The sequence below is a fragment of the Pistacia vera genome, unplaced genomic scaffold (genome assembly GCF_008641045.1).
Source record: "Pistacia vera cultivar Batoury unplaced genomic scaffold, PisVer_v2 Contig265, whole genome shotgun sequence".
NCBI lineage: Eukaryota > Viridiplantae > Streptophyta > Magnoliopsida > Sapindales > Anacardiaceae > Pistacia > Pistacia vera.
In genome coordinates, this window is record NW_022196074.1 from 719,874 (window position 1) to 737,553 (window position 17,680).

The 17,680-nt window shown below is 34.6% G+C and overlaps 3 protein-coding genes across 5 annotated transcripts; 1 reads left to right on the forward strand and 2 right to left on the reverse strand.

Annotated features, from left to right (window-relative positions):
• Window positions 1-312: 312 nt before the first annotated feature.
• Window positions 313-4,998, reverse strand: LOC116133096 (cyclin-A2-2-like). Its single transcript, XM_031418763.1, has 11 exons — window positions 4,631-4,998; window positions 4,229-4,505; window positions 3,720-3,850; window positions 3,214-3,306; window positions 2,479-2,612; window positions 2,200-2,275; window positions 1,460-1,536; window positions 1,326-1,359; window positions 1,094-1,243; window positions 868-1,002; window positions 313-717 (listed from the first exon to the last, which is right to left on the reverse strand). The coding sequence occupies exons 1-11, from the start codon at window positions 4,931-4,933 to the stop codon at window positions 664-666; spliced, it is 1,464 nt and encodes a 487-aa protein (XP_031274623.1). The 5' UTR covers window positions 4,934-4,998; the 3' UTR covers window positions 313-663.
• Window positions 4,999-11,686: 6,688 nt separating this feature from the next.
• Window positions 11,687-13,590, reverse strand: LOC116133132 (photosynthetic NDH subunit of subcomplex B 3, chloroplastic). 2 transcript variants are annotated; one of them, XM_031418811.1, is made up of 6 exons: window positions 13,365-13,590; window positions 13,099-13,212; window positions 12,910-12,963; window positions 12,748-12,810; window positions 12,466-12,528; window positions 11,687-11,906 (listed from the first exon to the last, which is right to left on the reverse strand). In XM_031418811.1, the coding sequence occupies exons 1-6, from the start codon at window positions 13,551-13,553 to the stop codon at window positions 11,868-11,870; spliced, it is 522 nt and encodes a 173-aa protein (XP_031274671.1). In that variant the 5' UTR covers window positions 13,554-13,590; the 3' UTR covers window positions 11,687-11,867. The 2 variants fall into 2 exon arrangements, 1 of the variants encoding a protein (XP_031274671.1); XR_004128498.1 differs by lacking the exon at window positions 11,687-11,906 and having other exon boundaries at window positions 12,650-12,810.
• A 140-nt stretch (window positions 13,591-13,730) lies between these two features.
• Window positions 13,731-16,859, forward strand: LOC116133133 (pentatricopeptide repeat-containing protein At5g11310, mitochondrial). Of its 2 annotated transcripts, XM_031418814.1 has the most exons (3): window positions 13,731-16,026; window positions 16,395-16,487; window positions 16,628-16,859. In XM_031418814.1, the coding sequence occupies exon 1, from the start codon at window positions 13,841-13,843 to the stop codon at window positions 15,527-15,529; it is 1,689 nt and encodes a 562-aa protein (XP_031274674.1). In that variant the 5' UTR covers window positions 13,731-13,840; the 3' UTR covers window positions 15,530-16,026; window positions 16,395-16,487; window positions 16,628-16,859. The 2 variants fall into 2 exon arrangements, with proteins under 2 accessions (XP_031274674.1, XP_031274672.1); XM_031418812.1 differs by having other exon boundaries at window positions 16,395-16,859.
• Window positions 16,860-17,680: the final 821 nt, after the last annotated feature.

Below are 17,680 nucleotides of genomic sequence, written 5' to 3' on the forward strand. Positions count from 1 at the left end.
GGTAATTTTATAAAACCAGTTTACAAACCAATTAACCAACAACCAAACCAATAATTTGGTTCGGCTAATAACCGGTTCAAGAGGTAATCCGATCCAGTTTCGATTCGGATTATCCCTTGAACCGAAAAACCAATTCAGTTCAAAAAGTAGGCAATCGGGTTTGATTAACTAGATTTCCACACCCCTAAAGTTTGTATTAAATTTATTCGGGTACATAACAATACACGAAAAGAATATGAAACATAAACAAACAAAACCACAAGATAGTAGAAAAAGAAAAACATAATCCACTTTTTTTTTTTTTTTGAACTTTATGATTGATCAAGGTTTAGATACAAAGTACTATTTGGAATAGCTACATCCGCAATGCCTACTTGTAACTCAGGTGTTAAGACTTCCCAAAGGCAGGGGAGGATTGTGAAAAATTATTGTCTAAATGTGTCACACTCTAACAATTAAAATGTTACAATTTTGATCTGGAACCACCAGAAGAACAGGATGACATGTTACAGTTGCAACAACCATAAACACAGACCATAGTTTTTAAATTAAAAGGTAAAAGTGTTATGATGGGGATCAGGATCACCCTTTAACACTCAATTATCAGTATGGAAGAGCTTTTGTCAGCTGAAATTTACTTAATTCATCGGCTTTTGTTCATCTTCAGAAAAGTGATAGAACTCGCTCTGTTGGGGTCAAAGTCGCCACACTCTTGAACTGTCATGGCAATTGCAATTTTATAAGGACAGCAGCATATATTGGAAATATCAAACTTAAAAATACTCAGAGCTGCTTTTGGCTGACTTCCTATCAATTAACAACTATGGTTCTAGTGTGAAATCAAAATCATCAAGTCAACAAAAATACCTTTTGCTGTCTGTACTTTTCTCGTATAGCATTGAGCGAGCAACCATTAGTATTCATCTGCAAATCTTCTAATGCAAGTACTGTACACTTCAGTTCTGATGCCTTATAGCTAGTATAGTGCTCTAGGGTTGGATTCTGCAACAAAAAGGCCACAGAAAGATGATCCTAATCAATAGAGAAAGAATGAAAAAGAGAGCTGAATTAAAGAAACAAAACAAGTGCGGACCCATGGGTGCTCTGATTGATTGAGGGTCCATCTGGCAAGGAAAACAGCAGATGCAGCTACGAGGGAAGGAAGAAACTTTAGGAATTCATATTCAACAAGAGTCAACTCTGCTAGATAATTTGCCAAGAATTCAAGTTCCAGACAGGAAACCTGTATGTCAAAAGTAAATTGTCACACTAAATTGTTTATTCAAGGAGTTTAAACCGGGGACATTGAATTCCTTCTAAAATACCGTATAAGAAGCCTGTGCTGCTTGAATGTATCTCCTGAAAACAAAAAAAATGAAGGAATTAGAAAAATGACTTGACTCCATTATAGGTTGTTGGTTGAAGAAGAGCAAAGGTAGAAGATGGGGAAAAATATTACCTGAGAAATGTTTTTGCGGTGGGAACAGATAATTGAAAGTGCAAGAAATTTAAAACTCGACTCTCCATTTCTAACACCTGCCACATAGCTTCAGTCAGAAATCTTTTGACATAAGTTTTAGTTACGAAATAAGGGTCAAACACTTCAACTACACTTATCCCATACATATAACAAGTAAGGGGATAAACGATGAACAAATGCAGATATGTAACATGTGGGGGATTCAAATTTAGAATTTTAGGTCTGATATTACATTAACCATTTTACCTAAAACTTAAATTAAGAGTTAAGGACCCAACACTAACATTAAGTGCTCTAACACTGTTTAAAAGTAGGAAGTCTAAAATAATTTTTGTCAACTCCAAGTAACAAATTTGAGTTAAACTTTACTTTCTGCATTATTAACAATTATATTGATTTTGATACTCAAACGACCTCTCTCAGGTCTACACAGAAGGCTACAACCTTGTCCATTTATTTGTATCTTCTATTAGTTTTAGTACAACTCTTCTTGTTTCCTAGCCAAAAAAAAAAAAAAAAATAAGTGTTTACTTTAAGGCCTTTTAACCTGTTATAAAACCGTTTTCAACACCAAAGGGCGAAAGAGTAAGGTAGTTCAAGTTGATGAGAGACAAAAGAAGGTCAGAAAGGCCACAAGTTTATAGCAAAGATGAAAGATTAAAACAAATCAGCAGATTATACGTCTACTATGTGAATTAAGTTGTGAAGTAAAAGCATACCTCTCCTTTTGTGTAAGTATTATCTGTGATGAAGCAAAATTCTTCCACTCGTGGTGCACAGATTTCTTCGTACTTTCTTTAAGCCATAATGGAACAGAAACACAAAATAGCATCTTGTTACTTGCACTAATTATCTCAAACTTCAAAATGACTTGACAACAAAATATATATATATATATATTCAACATGACAAACTCAAGAAACTTTTGAATGGTAAATATGACTGTAAAAAGTTGTAAACTTATTGCAACTAAAAGCACAACAAAACATGGAACTTACGAGGCAATTAGCATGCAAGCAACACCAAGCAGCTGAAGTCTTTGTTTCTGTATATAATTTTGGGAGAGAAACCGATCAATGAGATTAACGGTGAGGTATAGTGTGTCTGGAACCAGTTTATATTCTTCAGAAACCTGAGAGGTGAAACATAATCCATGAATACCATATGCATAACATCTTGATCATTAAGAAACCAAAATAAATTGGGATGTTATGATAGACTTAACATTTTCTATGTCATTTTCTAGAAAGAAAGAAACAAAATGAATTTAGAAACAAAGAAGAAAAAACTGAACTATTTCGTATTGTCACTTTCTAGGAAGGAAGATCAGTTTTTCCAACAAGACTTGAAAGAATAATATATCATGTNAATTTTGGGAGAGAAACCGATCAATGAGATTAACGGTGAGGTATAGTGTGTCTGGAACCAGTTTATATTCTTCAGAAACCTGAGAGGTGAAACATAATCCATGAATACCATATGCATAACATCTTGATCATTAAGAAACCAAAATAAATTGGGATGTTATGATAGACTTAACATTTTCTATGTCATTTTCTAGAAAGAAAGAAACAAAATGAATTTAGAAACAAAGAAGAAAAAACTGAACTATTTCGTATTGTCACTTTCTAGGAAGGAAGATCAGTTTTTCCAACAAGACTTGAAAGAATAATATATCATGTTTGCATTCAAGCAAGTACATATTCACACTTTAACCATTTGGCTCCACTAACCTCCACAAGCCAATCAATGAGAATTCCCCGCATGTTTGAAGTGATATCTTGCTGCAAATTTTCCATATAAGTAGTTGTAGGTCTTTGGTCAAGCTGAGGAAGGAAGGTTTCAAAAAATCAGCATCAGATATGTTGGTATATGGAAAATTGCTAAGCTAGGAGTTATTACTTTCCCAAGCACACTATCAAGGAAAAGATTGCTGTACAACCAAATTTGTTTGACAGTAAAATAAAAAAAAAAAAAATTCCCGAATTTGCAAGTGGATATTAGATTTTTCAAAGATTGGATAATAAAGATAATAGGTAATGCCATAGTGTAGTCAGCACCAATATGCTTTCAGAGATGGGAAAGTAATATCCACAGCAATAAAGAACATAGAAATCATAACAATGTTAAAATTGTGAATCTGGTGCACTCTGCAGCTAGGCATAAACAATGGTAATGGCATTTACTGAATAAGAGAGTGTCATAACAACAACTTGAAAGTAACAATTGTAATACAAACCTCTTTGACACGTGTTCTATTGTATATATCAGGGGCATACAAGCTGCACACTTGAGGATCTTTCAAGTTTGCATCAATATTAATAATGCATGGATCATTTGATTGCAGGTCCTGGCACAACTTGTCTTCTTCTGCATCATCCAATGAAGACAATGTCACCTTCGTAACATAAATTTAGAAGCATAACATTATGACCTAGGCATTTTCTTGTATGGGAAACTTGAAATTTTCCCTGTGCAGCTTCATGAGATTCTTCTACTTCCAGAAATTGGCCACATGATCAAGTATAGCAAATTATAACTCCATGAAGTTGAAAAAGTCTAGCTCATAACACAACAAACTAAATTGCAGTATTGCATAATTTTCATAATACATCTAATGCATAACCAGAAATAGAGACAGGCAATTTCCTTAAACATTATGCTGGTGCATCACTGCATTCACTTTACACTGCAGATAACTCGTATATCTGTAAATGGTTCTGGGGAAACTAGAAATGACATACAAACCTTTCTTTTGAGGGCTTTTGAGTCTAACGTCTGCTGAAAGAATCATATCTGCTTCGCTACAATCATCAGTGTTGTGACAAATGCTCAGTTTGACTGGCTCTCTTTCTTTCAATGTAGCTGGCAGACTGATTTCTTGTGGTTCCACCATCCTTATTTTGGATAATTCTTCAGCTAACTTTGACTTCACATCATCTTCAGCAGGTATGATTTCTACAGAGACGTCTGCAGCCACCTTTGCTATCTTCTTTGGAGGACCACTGGCAGCCACCTTGGTAGACTGTCAAGCAGCAATATCAACAGACACAAAGTTCGTATTAAGCTTCCCAGACAAATGTTATTATAAAATATGTCATAATTTCAAATTTTGCAGATTCATCACAAAATTAAAATTGATTTAATCACCTGAACTTTAGCAACATTGTTGCAGTTGACGTTTGAATTTTCACTGATGTTAGTAACATCTTTAAGCACTGCCCTTCTTTTATGCTGCAGGCCAGAGGTGGCAGTCGTAGAAGCTTTGTTCTCGTCGGCAGCTCTTTTGGAATTCACTTTATGAGCATGCTTCTGGTCTGGTTTAATGGTAGGTTTTGCAGAGGGGAATACCCCTCCTGAAATCCCCAAGGCTTTAGCTCGTGCTCTTGTGATTCTTGAAGTAGGCTCTTCAACTTTGGCAGCAGTTGCATTTTCTTTATTCATATTTTGCATGCCTTGTAGAAGAGCAATGGATAACTCTAATTTGAAAGGCTGCTCATTGGACCTGCACTTCTATTGCCAATTCAATGTCAAATACCAGGAACAAGAAGCTGGAAGATAACCAAAACAAAGCCATAAGTAAACCGCAATTTCATTAACCCTTAACAAATTCAAGCAAAATAAACCTCCGTTAATCACAAGGGATCACTTCCTCTGCTTAGAAGATACACCAGGGAACCTTATACCCATCTATTACAGACCTCCCTCGCTGTAAGCTTATTATTCAACCACAACATTCATCTCTTATACATTTTATCACAGTATTTATATAATGTGGCAACCTTTCTACTATTCTCATTCTTATCGATAATTGATCAAAGAGAAAACCAAAAAACACTTATTGAAGAATGCAAGGGAATAAAATACAATGTGATACTAGTTGGTATTCAGATATTAACCATCCAAATTCAGGTACCAACAAATGCAAACATAAGCAAACATTACAAGAATTCTTATTCAGTTCATCATATATACATATGTTGGTCTACTCAAGGTACTCTACAGAAATTAAATATGATTTAGCTCAATGCTTGTTCTGAAAGTACGTTATTGGATTCATTCCAAATTCACAAAGTATCGAACACATAAAGAATTTAAATAACTGTATCTTTTTTTTTTTTTTTTTCTTATAACATATAAAATGATGATCCGTCAATCTACTATGTTCTTTTAGACAACTTATGCCAGGTAAGAGACAGTAGCCACCACTCCTTCATCGTGAAACTAACCCTAAAAAATTTGATACGGTCAAAATAAAATTTCATAAGTTATTTTACCATAGAATATAACCCTTCAAATTTAATATGGTGAAAATAAAATTTCATTTAATTCATTTCCTCATTTTTTTTTTCTCATTAACCTATACTTTAAGACTAAATTTTTAACATACATTTACCAAGAGATGAAAATAATAGTAGAATTCAAGTATTTTTCATTCAACCATTAGACCTAAATTGTAATTTAAATATCAAAGATGCAGCTTAATAAATCGAACCACGTCTGATTATGACTTAAGCTGACGTATCTTCTTCAAATTTCGTTAGAAACCAAACAGAAATTTCTCTGTTTGGTTTATTCACCTAAAACAGCCAAACCCTAACCTCTTGAAAATCCGATCAACTTTTAGCATCCAATTCTTCAATAAATACAAAATCAAACGAGAGCAAAAATATGCTCGAGGTGAAATTTTAAACAAATATGTAAATAATCACTATCTTAAGCAGTAACCTACATTAGCCGTTAAAACAAAAAAGAAAACACAAAATGTGTCAAAAAAACAAAAACAAACACACAAAATTTGAAAGAAAAAACGGAAAAACCAAGGCAAAATACAGGAAATGTGTAGAAACACATTCTCCGTCACAGATCTACGAGCTGAAACTCAAAAACAATATCATTGTCTCAACAGAATCTGCGACTCTCAATCCATCCGTAACACCAAAACAAACACGGCCAAATTTTCACAGACACAAAACATAATCAAATAATACAACTAATGCGTAGATATTTTCAAAAGAAAATGAGCTTACTGAGGTGATAGGAGCTCCAAGAACCGGAGTTTAGGTCCAGAGAACTCTGGAGAAGAAGAGAGCGCTTTATTTTTATTTTTAAAATTTCCTTTTGAAGAGAGTAAAGAGTGTGTGTCTGAGAGAGTGTGGTGAGTGATTATAAGTTGTAATACAGGGGGGAGCGTGAGCGGGACGGAGTACAGTTTAAACTTCCAAAAATTATTGTTATTTCCACTTGCGCTTTTTGCTGCTTCCAAGCTGATGTTTGTTTTGTTTTGAGTGTATTTACTATGTGCTATAATTATATAATAATTTAGTGGGACCCGGATGTTAACCGGCAAATCACCTAGCTCAGTTTCATTAAGCAATGTGATATTGCCACGTTGCTTGTTAAAGTCAATGCCGAGGGTGATACTGTTTGACCGTAATATTATCAGTATTTTATCTTTGTTGTAATAATATTAAGGCTTTGTTTGGTTCAAAATTTTGGGTTTTTGGGAAAAGTTTTTTGAAAAAAGTTAAAAAAAAGTTGAATTGGGCGGGTATTACGATGTAAGATTTATAAATTAATAAAATACCCTCTATGTTTGTTTTTTTACAAAACACTCCCTATAATAAAACATTAAAAGTTAACAAAAACACTTCCAACCCACCCTCAAATACGGACAGCCGACTACCACCGTCGGAGGGTGGCCGGAGTCGCTGTAACAAAAACATTAAAAATATTTAGGGGTATTTAATTAAATTAATAAATTTAGGAGGTTTAAAAAAAGTTGAATAAAGTTGAATAATATTATGAGTTTTTGGGTATTGTACTGTTTAACTTTTTTGGGAATACTAAAAGTAGTATTCCCAAAATCCAACCAAACGAAGCCTAAATCTTATCTAATATATAAATTTTTTATCTCAAATTATTTAATCAATTATTTATGGTATCGACGGTTAGGGGGGTTACTATTGAATTGCAATTCTAAAATTCAATGGTTTTGCTATCTAACTTTGAATTTTCAATATTATATAAGGATGAAACTATATTTTAATTTATGATGAATGCATGTCATAATTTTTTTTTTTTTTTCGTGACTATAAGTGTTCGGGTCAGTTTGTACACATCTCAACTAATTCTCAGAATTTGAAGTAAACAATCGAGTAAATTCTCTCAGTGACCACCTTTATTAATGTTTCACTCTATCCATTATTGTACTCCAAATAATATATGCCGAATAAATTAACTTAAATATTATTACGTTTCAAAGACTGATTGTTACTCTCACATTCACACAATTAAGGTCTTTCTGGATTCTGGTTGTTAATTATTAATAAATATGTGTAAAGTCAAGTTGAATTTCAAAATTTCGAACAATTTAATTGAGAATCTTATATTATGGCCACAGGTGACAAAATATATGAAAGAGGAAATGCACTAAAATGAAGATAGAAAGAAACTTTGTGTATATTTGCTGGAGCCAAAATAATGAAAATGGATATGGTCCCAGTTTGGCCGCTCCCTAGTCCCTACCTTATCTTTATCTTCTGCGTACATTTCACCATTGAAATTATTGCAGAACAAAAAAGGAAGACAAAGTTTTGATGACGAGACAAAAAGGTTTAATCTCTTTCAATATATTTGGCCCTCATCACCAAACAAATTAAAAACAACCAATTCTTCAAAATTAAATTCTTTTTATTTACATAAAACATATATGATAGGGTCCCTCTTCAGCTACTTCTACAGGTACGTAACACCAACAACAACCTAAAGAAATAAATAATTCTCAGAGTTGAAAGCCAAAAAGATAGTACAAATATCGTCTCCTCCCTTAAATCTTTTTTAGGGCAGGTGGGGTTTTCTTCTTAAATGAAATCTTTAATTTTAAGCAGCTCTCGTTTCTTTTTCGAGATTTAAAAGCAACCTCCATCTCTTAAATTTTGATTCAAATTTTTGTTTTTATGACTGGACGGATTAATTTATTCATATCTCAATTAATTTCTTAAGACCCTAAAATTATAGACCGGATAAAAATGTCAATGACTAATCTTATTAGCTAGCAATCGAGGAGAAACTCAAACCAAAAACTCCTTAAATAATACATTTAAAAATCTTATCAAACTACTTGACCACCCTTAATTAATTAGGATTTTGCTTATCTCATGAGTGTGTAAAAGGAGATTCAAACGTGATAATGTGGAGGAAGAAGAGCCGTCCCAAGTACAAACCGGAGCCTTAACTACTTTTTTATTTTATATATATATAAAGCAGACATGGTAGGGGAATTTGGAATTGGGGTGATTGAATTCTACTAACCCTAGAATTCAAACTTAACCGTAGCTGAAAGATGAAAATTATAAAATAAATTGAAGTTAAAAGAGATCAGAGCCTCTAAATTCAAACAAAAACGAAGGTGTCAGAATAAAAATTTGATATTTTGTTTCTGAATTAGACAGACTTTGCCTGTATGATACGAAAGCTCAGTCTCCAACAGTCAAATAAAACTTAAAAAATTAAAACTGAAACTGAAACCCAGCGTTGATGTCAGAAAGGTGATTAGATAAATAGATATTTAATAAACAATTGGAGATTTGAGAATGAAGAATGAGCGTAACAAATATTATATTGAGTTTAGATAACAGTCTTGGCCGTAAAGCATGGACTTATGCAATATGTACAAGTATGAACCCTCACTCAACAAGTTTTTTTACATTTTTTCAAATCTAGTAGGTTTTTTTTTTTTTTTTTTTTTAAGTGAACGACTTTTTCTTACCCAAGGTTTCCCTTCATGACATGTTTTCATTAAAAAAATTTCAAAATACCACTTCTCAACCTAAAGTTTATATTTTTTTAATACTCAAAATATATTTCATTGTCTCAATTAGCGTTCGACGAGTTACCAAGAGTTAGAGTAAGAGGAGTTTTGTAAAGTAGAGGTCGATGAATCAGATAGTGATGATCAATTGAATATTTGTCGCCGAAATTAATTGAAAATCAACTAAGAATAAGAAATTTTATCTTTGCGGTGACTGACAATCGTGAGAAATCTGACACTAAAGTGAGAAGAGTATTGTAGAGAGGATATTGTTGGGTGACGACAGAGAGAATTTTTGTCGTCGGAATCGACTTTGGGTAATAACGAAATATTAACTTTGGGTGGGAAAATAGTGTATTTTGAAACTTTTGGGGTAAGGAAAACCTTGTGTGGGTTACTCTTTTTTTTTTTAAATAACAAAGTTGCGGATCTCCAACTGCCCTTGGTACCTTAGTCAAACCCTAAAGCTTAGAGGCATCAAAGTGCAACCACTATCACTCTCTCTCTCTCTTTGGAGTATTGAACATCAACATGAGGGAGACTCAGAATCAGAAACACGTTAATTCACATAGAGAAGAGTAGACAAAGTTGTCCCATGGTCCCGCTTTCATTGACTCTAAATTTAACAAATTCACCAACCATATTTACACTTTTTGGCTTTAATCCACCCCTTCCCCAAGATGTTAGAAAATGGGAAAGCCCAGTTTTTTAATAAATTGTAACACCCTTTGCTTCCCCACCGCATCAAAGGTGAAAATGTTTTGAATCCAAAATTTCCTTTTTGGTGATTCAAAACAATTATTTTTGGCCACATATTTTGCAACTCCGAATCAAAGATTCCAAAAGCAAATAGCCAATAATTTAGAAAGAAAACCCAAGTAATGACTAATGAGCCGACTTATTGCACTAAACAGATGAAAGTTTTTTAAGTTCAAACTAGTGGTTTAAGAGCATGTAATCGCTGTGGTTTTACGGGTATCAAAGCAGGTCTCTTGTCATTTCAGGGCCTTGTGCCTTCCAAATAAGCTAAAACATTTACATGTGTTTATTCGCTTTAGGCTGTCACCAGTGTTTAATGTCGGGACCACTCACCACTAGCAATTTCCTTCCAACTTCTCAACTTTATTGTGTCAGATTCCTCATGTAAAGTCGCTACACTTCTGAATTTTTTTGAATCTTTAACAACTTAACATACAGATCTACTTACAAAGTTCAAGTCATATATTTTAAGTATTTTGTTGTCCAAGTACCAGAAATTCTTGTTCAGCTAGATCAAAGTTGTATATTAAAATCACTTCCAAGATGCATATGTTGAAATCTACTAAATTTGCTAACAATAAACACTCTCCCATTCATAAAATCAGTCTAATGAGAAAGAATGAACAATACTATGTAATTGTTCTCCCATTTTCTTTAAACGAGTCATATTCATGAAAACTCAAGCAACATTTTTTTTTATTTGGTAATTAGGGTGTTCAGGCTAGTTTGCGTGTACCTCAATTAATCATCGAGGTCCATTGAACACCTTATAAACTCAAAGGATTAAATAAGTTACAATGTTAGTGTGGTAGGTGACCCAAAGGTTTAAACCCACGAACTTAAGGAAGAGAGCAAACCTTCTTGACCGTCAGACCAATCTCTTAATGCTAAACTCAAGCAACATTTCTCACCCAAACCATACATAACACCAACCACCTTATTCCATTTCGATTTGGGAATAAAATGAAGGAGCCAACAAAGTAAACAAACAACTTCTCTTTGCGACAGAAGGCAACAATAGTATTAATTTTTTTTTTCTTGCCTTTTCAAGTGAAGAAAATGACTTTACAAAGTATGATCACAGTAAGGAATGCAATGTGATGACTCAAACAGCAGAATTTTGGATTGCAACAGAATAAAGTCTTTTTGATACTGTTTTCTATTCAAATGAAATAGAGGACCTCTTGGAATGATTTTGTTATGAAATGAAACTTTCGGCTCACAATCTAGGATGGAGTAATAAACAACAGAACCTACTAGACAAATACCACTTGTAAATTCTTCTTTTACCCTCTGGACACCATTCATGCGTAGACTATTTATTGCTGTGCTTAATCACAGACAGGGACCTTCAAAAAGGAGGCAACCGACATAAACTAATAAGACAAAAGCTCTAACACTTACCAAAAAATGACAATTCATAGAAGTTTTTGCAAATAGTTTCAAACAACAGATTGATATTCTGTATATAGGTTGGGTTTCTAGGCCGAACATTTGGCCCATATTTATTAATTTACAGGGTTATGATAGAGCTATTGTCCAAGATGTGTTCTCTCAATGTTGATATATTTAGATCTGCTGTTGAAGAGATGAAATGAGCACATATCTAGTAATCAAATGTTCTACACATGGCATTGCACAATTCGTATATCATTTTTAACTGCAGTGTATCACACTGAGAAGTACAGCACACAAACACCAGTTAACTAATGATAAATCCACATAAATATACAAGCATTATTCTTACAAGTTTGAATTGGTTACCAAGAGTCCTTGATGTGAGCAGCAGGTTGACATAGTGTACTTCTTGTCTCTTTATCGCTTCTTCCACTGGGGTATCCTCTGAACAACAACCTTAAAGCAACAATAAAGAAAAAAAATAAAGAGATTAGATCTATTGATCACTATATCAATGAGAGAGTTTTTTCAGCTGCTTAGACTAATCCTGAAAGAATTCCTACAGGAAGATCAGATATTTTTTCTCTTTCAATTCACCACATTAGAAATTTATATATGCCCATACTATGCTTTCCACCTTGTAAGGTTTATGTGCAAGAATAGAGCAGGTACAGCACCTGCCTTCTCACAAATTTATATGATAGTAGATTAAAATCTTAAAATAGTAGCTCATGCTACATAGGGCTAAATTGAAAAAAAAAAAAAAAAAAAACCGCTTCATTGGTTCAAAACCAAGCCATTGCTGCAAGATTATTTCTTTCTGTTAGTTTAGGAAGGAAATGAATTATGAACCAGAACTCTCTCATTCACCAAGGCCAACGGGCCAAGGTATCAATCCTGCTGAAATGGTACTATGATAGAACTTGTGAAGTGGCATGTCACTTTGTTGTTTGTTTCAAGAAAAAAAACTATAGAATGAGACCAATGAGGCCATTGTAAAGAATTTTTTTTTTACCTTGCCAGAGTTTTCTTTATTTCCCACAATAGTTTGACAAGCAAGTCTCCAAGATTCAGGCTTCTGTAGATTAGCAACATAGTTAACTACAACTCAATTTTTCAAAATAAATTTCGTCTTACAGAATTTCATCATATGAAAACAGAATACACCTACATAACAACACAAATGTAAATCACATTACCTTCACCAATCATGCCATCCCATCAAGACATCTTTATCTTCTTCTAAGAACTAACCTTGAACCTCTCTATATAAAGAATATAAGAGAAAAAGACTTGCCTTTTTAAGATAGCGGAGTTCTGTATTTGTTCTCTCATTCAAAAGATCTTTCCCATCAATAATCTGCTAGACATGAACAAATTAACTTTGTCCTTCTAATTACAGAACATAAATACCAATTTTTTATTTTTAATATTCATATAATGTTTAAATCAATGTTACCTCCACAATGCAAGTTCCACAGCTTCCACCTCCTCCACAGTTCATCACTTTCCCCTAATGAACACACACATCAATTCCATTTTCAAACTAACAGAGCAACAGTCAATAAAATAGAGAGACTGCTCTTAAGGCGTCACACGACACCGTATTTACAAAACGACTTCGTTTAAATTTTAAAGCGTAACTTACATACGTGGCGTAAAGCTCGATCTTGTTATCCAACATGATGTTCCTCAACAGCTTCTCTCCGCTTATCGCTTTAGCTCTGTCCACTGGATACGATCCATCACTTTCCGCTTTCAGCTGTCATTAAAAATATAATAATACGAATTCTCATCATTACAGATATAATTAGACACACTAAGTACTGAATTGGAAATTGTTTATTATATAATTATATTAACTTTCGAATACTTATATTTATAATTTAAGAGTATTGATTTAAGTGCACATACACCAATGAATTCAAGCTCGATTTCAGGCTTTTCCAGTGAAGTCGGCGAAGATTCCGGCGAATTCACGGCAAATGACGTAGAATTGGCTCTCCTTTTCGTCCTACAAGTAGCCGTCCTGTTGCCTCTCAAGTAGGATTCTGGTGGCTGTTGAGACACTGATATGGCGGTGAAGTTGAGAAGGGTAGCCATTCGTAATTCTGTAGGATTTCTTTTTAAATTTTTTATTCAGCGGATGGTCAAGGTCCGGTTCTATTCTATAGTAGGTGTCTAGTATAAGGGTAAAACGGTAATTCAAAGACTTGACAACGTTAGGTCGTTAAAAGAAAATTTGTAACATTTTATTTCCGTACAACGAAATGAACGCTTACTTCCACGTTCACAGACGCCGCAACCACACTCTCCTCGCTCTGATCTCGCCGTTTCGCAAGCACTTCTCCGGTCAGTCATGGCAGTCCGTTCCAGGAAACACACTCCTCATGTGTCCTCCTCTTCCACCACCATCACAACCCCAGCAACTTTCTCCGTCCGACCAACCGCACCCCTTACTAGCCCAAAACTTATCACAAACCAAACTCTCTATCATTTCCAATCTCCTGAGAAAACCTAACATCTCCTCCGGTCCGGTTCTCCAGTCGGAATTAAACCAGACTGGCATCGAGCCGGATTCAGGCCTGGTACAAGCTGTATTTGAACATTTCGACTCCTCTCCTAAGTTGTTGCACACTTTGTTTCTCTGGGCCGAGACCAAACCTGGGTTTAAATCCACTGCGACGCTATTTAATTCTATGATTAACGTTCTTGCTAAAGCGAGAGAGTTTGATTCTGTTTGGTGTATGGTGCTTGATAAGATTGGTGAGAATGACGGCTCTGATTTTGTTTCTAAAGAAACTTTTGCAGTTTTGATCAGACGCTACGCTAGAGCAGGTATGCCCCGAGCTGCAATTCGGACGTTTGAATTTGCTAGCAATTTTGACATAATTAATAATTCTGATTCGGCAACGAGTTTGTTTGAAATTTTATTGGATTCCCTTTGTAAAGAAGGGCATGTTAGGGTAGCTTCAGAGTATGTATGTTGGAAAAAGAAACTGGACAGAAGTTGGGTACCATCGATTCGGGTTTATAATGTATTATTAAATGGATGGTTTCGATCAAGAAAGCTTAAGCATGCTGAGCGGCTTTGGTTGGGAATGAGACAGGAGAATGTGAAACCAACTGTTGTAACATATGGTACTCTTGTTGAAGGCTATTGTCGGATGCGTCGTGTTGGGAGGGCAATTGAGTTGGTAAAAGAAATGAGGAGCCAAGGAATCGAGCCCAATCCAATAGTGTATAATCCAATAATTGATGGATTAGCGGAAGAACGCAGATTTGATGAGGCGTTAGGGATTATGGAACGGTTTTTAATTTGTGAACAAGGTCCCACTATGTCCACTTACAATTCTTTGGTGAAGGGTTATTGCAAGGCAGGTGATCTTGCAGGGGCTAGTAAGATCCTTAAGATGATGATTAGCAGGGGTTTTGTGCCCAGCCCTACAACCTATAATTATTTTTTTAGGTACTTCTCAAAATTCAGGAAAATTGAGGAGGCAATGAACCTTTATACCAAGATGATTTCTACTGGGTACATCCCAGATCGGCTTACTTATCATCTTCTGTTGAAGATGTTGTGTGAGGATGAGAGATTGGACTTGGCTGTTCAAATAAACAAGGAAATGAAAGCTAGAGGATGCGATGCAGACTTGGCTACTAGCACCATGTTAATTCATTTGCTTCTCAAAATGTACAAGTTTGAAGAGGCTTTTGCCGAGTTTGAAGATATGATAAGCCGGGGTACTATTCCTCAGTACCTTACTTTCCAGAGAATGAATGATGAGTTTAAAAAACGAGGAATGACTGACATGGTACAGAAACTATGCAATTTGATGTCTTCTGTCCCTCATTCAACAGAGTTGCCAGATACTTACAGTGAAGATAGAAATGCTTCCCGTGCTGCTTCCCTTGCAAGGAGGAAATCTATAATGCGGAGAGCTGAAGCCATGTCTGATATACTAAAGACTTGTAAAGACCCAAGAGAAATTGTAAAGCATAGAAGTTCACTTGAGACTGCTGTATCAAGTGCAAACCGATTGATAGATGATATGAAGAAAAGAGCTAAGCTGATGTGAAGCTATTACTAGTGAAATAATCTTTTAGTGCATTTGAGTTGGAAATTCTTGCTCTCAGTTTGGAAATAATTTTAGAAATCTGTTGTGGAGTAATTCAAGTTTGTGAGTTGGTAGTGCTTAAACATTACATGATTTCCAATTAATGAGTGTGCAGCAATCTGATGGAAGTTATAGATTAAGGAAAAATGTCCAAATACAAATTCATTGGCAGTCATAAACCAGGTTCTCTTATGCAATATGAAAAGGTTTGAAGAACCATCTGCATGGTACTGAATGAAGATTTATTTGAAGCTGAGTTGTGGATTTTTAAGGATCTGAAATGGGCTTGGAGAGGTTGTTTAAATAGCAATCTCTACCCCGATTCCCTTACTCTCTAAATATCTGTAAACAGTTCTTAGGAATCAGTCTCTGGAATCTATGGAGTATGTAATTGATAGCTCTTGATCAACATTTAGTGATTAATTGCTTGCAGTAGCTACAATATGTGTTCCACCCTGGTAACTACTCACCTTTAATTGTTCTTTTTTTTTTTTCTTGATTATTGAATTTTTTTTTATTCATATCTGCATATTCGTTGATTTCGTTCTGTGGGATGGCATTCAAATTAATTGCTTTAAGTAAAAAGAAAAAAGAAAAAGAAATTGCTATGCATGATCAGCTATCTTCCATAATATCAGTGGGCAGGCAAAAAGTTCTGTTAAGAAATCTTTGGAGCCCTTTGTCAGCAGGTTGGGTTAACTATTATATATGTGCTCAAACATGAATTAGCAAAGTTGGATCGATTGTTTTCTTTATGCCTGGTGTAACTATTAACTATTCTTCTTAACATAACGTTTTACAGTGTTTCTGCTTGTTTGTCTTGCAGCTGGGATGTGTGAGGAAAGAAATTCCACCGGGAAAAGTTTGAGTAATAATCCCTGTTTTCTTGTTCGATGATCTGTTGTCTTTCTATTTTGAGGTAACAAATTTTAAAGCCTATACTTCAACTTTGTCATCTTTGTGCCAAACGTAGCAGAGTGCCTTTGTCTTATTATCAGTAAATATTCCTTGTGAATCGGATGCTCTGGTTTTTGAGAACTAATGATTTTGCTTCATCAGCTGTGTCTCTGGACCACCCTTCACTGTCTATGCTACTTCCGGACAGCATACATCACCTTTAGATCAGCCATGTCCCTTAAGATCTGTTAGGAGTATAATAATTTACATACCAGTGTATAAAGTTATACTAGAAGATGCCTAGTCAATTATGTTTGGAGGTGAAAAATGTTGAAGGCATGTGACCTGAATATGCATCTATTTCTGCAATACAAAATGCATTTTGTTTGTATCACTCTTAGATAATGTCTTTACTCTCATTTTTTTGAAGGTACTGACTTAATTAATGCCGTTATTCATCAATGGAGTTGAGTATTCATTCTATCATCAGCTATGCATATTCCTTATAAAAACACTCTTTAAATTTGGAGCATCTGACCCCCATTGGCAAGGAATTAGATCCAATTATATATAATCTATATATATCACAGACTTGACAGAACATATGGTCCACGTGGGGAATATTTGAAGGGTGTAAGAAACACCAACCCATCACCCATGATGTAATCTATGCCTTTAATTCAAGATGTGACGGCATATTATTGGTGGGGTCTTTTTGATTTCTGGTAAGTATTTTGCCTCTCTCATTGCCCTCATCTGAATAAAATTTACAAAAATAGCTTATTTTGCAGAATTGAGATCATTGATACTTGTTGAAATTTTGCATATTATTATTGTCATATGATTAAACAAAGTAGTCACTGTGGAAACAAAGTAGTCAAGCTAACTGAACCTATATTCTTATACTGCTTTTATGAACATATATATATATATATATAAAATAAAGGGGTTCTGGTTGTGCAGTGTCCAGCAGTTGACACATAGAATAGATGTTGAACCAGATAAGGATTTAATTAAGATTTGTATGGATGTAATTGATGATTAGTGTTTATAATATGAACCAGATAAGGATTTAGTTAAGATTTGTATGGATGTAATTGATGATTAGTGTTTATAATATGTTGGTAGTGGAGAAACTGAGAGATTTGGTAGTACTAAGAAAGCAAAATGAGAGAGCATTATCTCATCATACTAGTAGGTGTTTAGTTATTAGCA